Consider the following 7010-nt stretch of genomic DNA (forward strand, 5'->3'; position numbering starts at 1 on the left):
AAACGATATTATTGGAATCACTTTCAGAACGATTTTTTCCAGCTGATGAATGATAAAAACATTGACAGCCAATCAGAATCAATCCTGCTATATCGAGCTGGAGAATTTAAAGCGGCAGACGAGTGTGCGCTTAGAATAAACGGACGATATCGTTTGCTGGTGTGGACGCTAATATCGTTATCTTTATAGTTATCGTTCTTGGTGTGAACGGGCCTTTACAAATTATTTTAAAATGAAATTTTGCGCAAACATGTTTTTACGAATGATTAACTAACCTACAGGACTCCAATAACTAGGTATTGCAAATAAATAAAAAAATAATGCAAACTGACAATAAATGTCACTATTGATTAATTGAAGCATTCTTACACTAAATTAGTGTTGTCAAAAGACCAGGTACTTCGGTACCAAGTCGGTACTAAAAAAATTAAAACGTTACGGTACCAGGTTTTTTTAAGTACCGGTGGTACAGAGTACCCGGTCAACCCGGTTCTTGATGCGCTATCCGAAAGGTGCGCAGATGCGCTCTCTTCATAAAAGCACTGAGAAGTGGCTTAATCAAACTAACAAAACACTTTAAAGACAGACACCCAGATCAAATGAAAGAGTTCAAGCAGGTAAATTTCATTTACATTTTTTATATTTAGATCTTCTCAGTGTTTCCCATACATTGATTTATTTGTGGCGCCCGCCATAATATCAAAACCGCTATAAATAGATTTTCCAAAAGGCTTTGACTTCGTTGAATAAACATGAGCACTGCACGTGTCAAAGTCGAAACCCGGTGCGAGTGTTTATATATCACTGTATTTCTGAAGGAAACCGACTGTCTTCAGAAAATGATGGATGTCATTTTCATTTCATCTTGCCTGTAATGCCTGAACAGCGTTTGTGAGTGCAGCGCTTATTTGATTACAGCCCTTACCGGGGAAACCTGATCTCTCACGCTCTACAAGCGCCTCCTACTGGCAGAGAATGAATTAGCATATATATGCCACCACAAATAGAGTGCAAGTCTGTGGGAAACACCACTTCTGTTATGAATATTATTCAATATTTTAATTTAAATGTCAGATTGAAATGAACATCGCTGTTATTAGAGTAGTAACAGTCCGGGCAGGGACACCGGCAAAGGACATAAGTATCGCTTTTTATCTCTCCTCTTTCCACTTCTGTTTCAGTTTTTTATAAACTATTTCTTACTATGTGTCAGTAAGTTGTTGTTATTTTAGCATGTGTGTTTGCCTCAGTGTTATTTTTTTAGGATTACTGATGAACTAATGTACTTTGATTTGTATTAGTTATCTATTTTAGTTACAGTTGTAGTAATGTTGAATAACTCTAGAAGGTTTTAAAAGCCCTTTAAAAATAATATGTACACAGTTTGGATTAAATGAAAGTATAGTCAAATTTTTTAATTAGCATGTTTTTGTGTTTTGCTTTGGTACCGAAATTGGTTCCGAGAACCGTGGATTTTCACTGGTATTGGTACCGAATACTGAAATTTTGGTACCGTGACAACACTAAACTATAAACGTGTGCACTAATTTGAATACGACAGTTTGCGCAAACGTTTTTTCACAAATGATTAACTAAACTACAGGACTACACTTACTAGGTGATCAAAATAAAACTTTTTTACGCATAAACTCTAAACTTAAGAAGTAATGTTAATGTGATAATTTGCGCAAACATTTTGTTTTCCAATTTTGCACATTGTACAAGAAGAAAATGCTGGAAATAAAATTAGCCATTTTAAACAATCATTAAAACAAAATCTAAACAGTTGTCGGCAGTACTAACTTTTAAAAGTAGCAAACGTCTAAAACTCCTACACTGAAAGAGTGTTCAGCTTTTAAAAATCTAACAATCTAGCAATGATATCATTGTCATATTTGCATACTGAATTGTGATTGGACCTTACTTTCTTCCAATTAGTTACATGCTGAATTTTGATTAGGCTATTCTTGCTTACATCTAGTGAATTTTGAACTGAACTGTGATTAGTCTACCACATTTCACCTTGCAAGCACAGCCATTTCTTTTCACAATCAGGTCAAAAAAGAGATAAGAAGCAAGACTCTTTCTTTAACACTCTAATCTTTATGTAGAACATGAGAACTCCACATCAAAGTGTGAACGACGCACACGATGAACCGAAAGTGAACTGGACAGCCTAGATTTGGAAATTCTGACATTGTGAAATGAGATGGTACGATCTGAGAAAGGAAATGCGTGGTCACAGATTATTCCAATGGAAAATGGTGCTGGGTTCACCGGTGTGAATTCAGTCAGTTGTGCCACCGTAACACACTGCACTGTGCCCACTGCAAAGCAGAAAGCCATTTCCCCTAGTTCAAACGCTCGCAGTTTCTTAAACTGAAATGTGTGTGAAAACAGCGTTGAAACATGAACGTGTCATTTCGTCAGAGGTGTGTGGTCACACGATATTAAATCTCAGGTTGCCAGCGAGAGTGTGCGTCTACTGTGTGGTGCTAAAAAAAGAACAACATTTTGCAGCGGAAACTTTGATGACTCAAAGTGTGTCAGTCCAGCCCTTGTGTGCTGAAAAAAATCAAAATCTAGAATTATGTGGTCTTTGAATACAAATATTTAAATTGTCCAACTGTACACAACAGGATGAAAGTAGTAATAGATAAGTGATCTATTAAACAAAGAATTTTTACAAGAAACACATAAGCAAACATTAATACAACGTGGAAGACAAACAGAAGAGTTTTAGCATCATATTATTTTGCTTACTAGCTGCACTGGGGGAAACATTCATGTGGTTTATCTTCACAATAGGCTGAAACACACTGCCTAACACCATGGTAACCACTGAGGCCAAGAAACCCAACTTGTTTGGTTGATAAAAAAAATTTAGTTATATGAGACATTGAAGAGGATGAAAGTTTGTGATAAACAGATGTAAGTCTTATGTAAACATTTTTATGCATTAACTATAAATGTACACATTAAATTCAATGCAATAGTTTATACAATCTGCAAATATTTTGCAAACTATTAACAAAATTTTAGGGCTGCAAATAGCAATAAAATAGCTAAAACTTTATAGTGAAAACATCTGAAAATGAATGTAAATTGAAAATCTGAATGTAAACTGAAATCTGAAAATGAATTGTAATTGTTTTTACACTTACATTGTAACATTAACATTTTGTATGTAATCGTTTCCGCATTTTTTTTTTTTACGAATAATTAACAAAAGGTTAGTGCTGCAAATACTAAACCACTGAAAATGTATGTAAATATTGATTGTTTTTACACTTACATTGTAACATTTATATTTTAAACATTTTTTGCACAAAATGTATAGTGTATATTTTAATTTTTTTTTATTTACAACAGGTAAAACATACTAAAGTTACGCATTAAACTGCATTCAATAGTTTACGCACATGTTTTTTTTTTTTGATTAACAAAATATTAGGGCAGCAAATACTAAGCAATAAAATCTATAGAAATAAATATATTTTAAACCTTTTTGTGTAAACGTACATTTTTTGCTTTACAGCTTTCAATTTTACACATGTACAAGAAATACTGGCGATAAAATTAGCTTTTCTTTTCAATTAATCATAAAAAAAAATTATAATAATAAATAAAGAATTGTTAGTAGTACCAACTTTTAAAAGTTACAAATTTTACTGTAAGAATGTTCAGCATTCAAAAATATCACAAACCTAGCAATTATGTTATTGTCATATTTCCATACTGAATTGTGATTGTTTCTTTCCCGAGTTATTTAAGAGTGATAATGAGCACAGTTTCGCTTATATTGGCAAAAAGTTCAAAACTCACGGTGTCGAGTCCAGGCTGATGCTGTTGGCCTGCGTGGAAGACGCAGACTTGTGATTGGTGAACGTCTGGCACGGCGAGTCATCGATCACATGATCGACTAAGTGACCAATGGAGGACGGCCTGATCCGCGCCCCGTCTGTGGTAAACACCGAGTTACTGATGAGGAAAGAAAGAAATTAAACCATAAATGGAGCCCTAACCCAATGACTGGATGAACTTGCATACGTGGGTAAGTTTGTGTGTGTTAACTCACTGATCGGGCGAGTCTGGGGGAGAACGGTTCGGCAGACTCTGAGTCTCCAGTCGGTCGTCTGAGAGGGAATTCCTGCTGACGGTCTCCCAGTCCAAGCCACTCATCAGTCTCCTGACCAGAGGCTTGCTCGGCGATCTGGAAACACATTAGATTCAGAACAGATCCATCCATTTGTAAAAATCTGAATCACTACTGCTGTGGCATTTACGTAAACCAACAAGGCACATTTGACATTACAGAACAATTACAATTGGTAATCTTCATGAACTTTATTACGATTTTTTTATCAGTGAAAACATTGGAGACAGTGACCACTACATATACAATAGTTCACAAACAATTGTTCTTTCCTGTTATCTTCGGTTTGAACACATGGCACTCTTTTCAAAAGTCTTAGTTATCGTACAGTTTAGAAATATTGAAAAAAAAAAAAAAACAATTTCAACATAAGTTATTTACAATATGTAAATGAACAAGGTACATTTTACACAATCTGAAAGTAAGTTTGCGATGAGCAAACACTAGTTTACAAACACACAATGCATTTGCTGTTACGATGTTTATTACTACTAAAAACCTTAAATGTTTTATAACAAAGTACCCTGTAACCTAAACATTTCAAATTCAAACTTGATTTCCCTAAATTTTGCGATATTTTATAGAATAAACATTTTACACATAATATTTTTTCCCAACAAAAAAGATAGCATTACACCAACACAAGTTTACAAACAGTCTTTTCTGTTACAATGTTTGTACACATGCTACATCTAAAAACTATAAATAAAATATCAAAACGATTTTACATATCCAAACATTAGTTTACAAAGAAATTGCTCTTTTCTGCTACCTTAAGGCACTCTTAAGTAACCATACTAGATTATTGAAGTTGCACTACACAAACACTAGTTTACAAGCAAACACTCTTTCCATTTACATTGTTCGCACACATGCTACTTCTAAACACTTTGAATAAATTGCCCAGAAATGGTCCTCAAAATTGAAGAAAGAAATCGTACTGAATTTTTATAAAAATATTTAGGAAAAAAAGTACCAATTTTAACTCAATCGATAATTTTTTTTAGAATTTACTCAAACCAAAATGGCACATTTTACACAAATTTTTTTTTTATTCTGTCAAACCAACAAACTAACACGCTTTTCTACTACTAAATCTAAAAACCTTGAACATCTAACAAAGTGACCTGAAACATTCCTCAAAGGTAAAGAAAGACACATTACTGGACTCCGTACACTTTATAAATACTATGAAAAACGTTTGCCTTTCAACTCATTTTGCGATATTTCTTAGCATTTACATAAACCAACATGAAACATTTTATTACCAGTGTTGGGGATAACGCATTACAAGTAACCTGAAAAGTAATCAGATTACTTTTTTTCAAGTAACTAGTAAAGTAACGCATTACTTTTTAATTTACAAGAGAATATCTGAGTTACTTATTCAAATAAGTAACACAAGTTACTTTCTTTTTTTCCAATTTATTGATTGACAGCTCTCCTGTCCCCATGTTGAGAGAAATCAGAAGATGCCTGAGGCTTATTCAATTAAATTTTGGTGCTTTTATATTTGTCAAAATTAGAACTTTTTTATTTTAAAAACAAACAAGCAAGCCCTGTCCAGATTTAAAAAGTAACGCAAAAGTAACGTAACACATTACTTTCCATAAAAAGTAACTAAGTAACGTAATTAGTTACTTTTTTATGGAGTAACGCAATATTGTAATGCATTACTTTTAAAAGTAACTTTCCCCAAAACTGTTTATTACAATGCCCTCTCCCCCAAAAAACACGAAACATTTGTTAGCATTACACCAATATAGTTTACAAACACTGTTACGATGTTCGTAAACATTCTACTCCTAAAAACCATAAAGATCAAACAGATTTTTAAAAACCTTTTTGTAAGAAAAGCATCCCAACTCTAGTTTACAAAGAAATTGCTCTTTTCTGTTACCCAAAGCCACTCATTAAATAACCATACTAGATTATTGTAGTTGCACTACACAAACACTAGTTTACAAACAAACACTCTTTCCTTTTACGATGTTCACTACTTCTGAAAACTTTGAATAAATTGCCCAGAGACATTCCTCAAAAGTAAAGAAAGAAATCTTAATGAATTTCATACAAATATTTAGAAATAACGCACCAATTTTAACTCAATCTTTGATTTTTAATTTTTTTTAATTTACGTAAACCAACACGGCACATTTTACACAATGTTTTGATTTATACTGTCAAACAAACATGTTTTCCTGCGACGTTTGTACACATGCTACGTTTAAAATCCCTGAACGTTCTCTTACAAAGTGCCCTGAAACATTCCTCAAAAGTGAAGAAACACATTTTACTGGATTTTGTACACTTTAGAAATACTATGAAAAACATTCCCATTTCAACTCATTCTGCGATATTTCTTAGCATTTACATGAACCGACATGCAAGTAGTATCTTTTTTTTTCAATGAAAATATCAGAAAAAAGTAACAAGCGATACACCAACGCTAGTTTACAGACACTCTTTCTTGTTGCGACGTTCGTACACATGCTGCACCTAAAAACCTCAAATATCTACTTTGAAATATTCCTCAAAAGCATCATGTGAAACTTTACACGATTATCTTATCACTTCACAGAGAAAAGGTTGGCGTAATCAAAAAAAATACCTCGCAGAAGTATGATGAACCATAAACTGTAGTTTAAGTTTCAGCCTCAGCATCTTCAAAGCAAATGTCTGAGTGTGTTTTCACAAACATGTGCATGACATGTGCACGCCCTTCACAGCCGTGCGCTACACAGCCCTGCATACACTTCCTGTGTTTGGGTGTCGTTCTGAGAACATCTGACCACACAATGACACACACACACACACACACACACACACACACACACACACTACACCCCACAGA

At 33.8% G+C, this 7010-nt stretch overlaps 1 protein-coding gene across 1 annotated transcript in view; it reads right to left on the reverse strand.

Moving 5' to 3' along the window:
- Positions 1 to 7010, reverse strand: part of LOC107745994 (tyrosine-protein phosphatase non-receptor type 4-like) — a 39839-nt gene that overhangs the window by 9421 nt on the left and 23408 nt on the right. The window contains exons 12-13 of the mRNA XM_016560024.1: positions 4079 to 4213; positions 3826 to 3981 (exon numbers count right to left, since the gene is read on the reverse strand). Of these exons, the coding sequence (XP_016415510.1) occupies positions 3826 to 3981; positions 4079 to 4213 (291 nt within the window). The remainder of the gene's footprint in view (positions 1 to 3825; positions 3982 to 4078; positions 4214 to 7010) is intronic.

This window comes from Sinocyclocheilus rhinocerous, unplaced genomic scaffold, assembly GCF_001515625.1.
Source record: "Sinocyclocheilus rhinocerous isolate Xijiao unplaced genomic scaffold, SAMN03320098_v1.1 scaffold1339, whole genome shotgun sequence".
Taxonomy (NCBI): Eukaryota; Metazoa; Chordata; class Actinopteri; order Cypriniformes; family Cyprinidae; genus Sinocyclocheilus; species Sinocyclocheilus rhinocerous.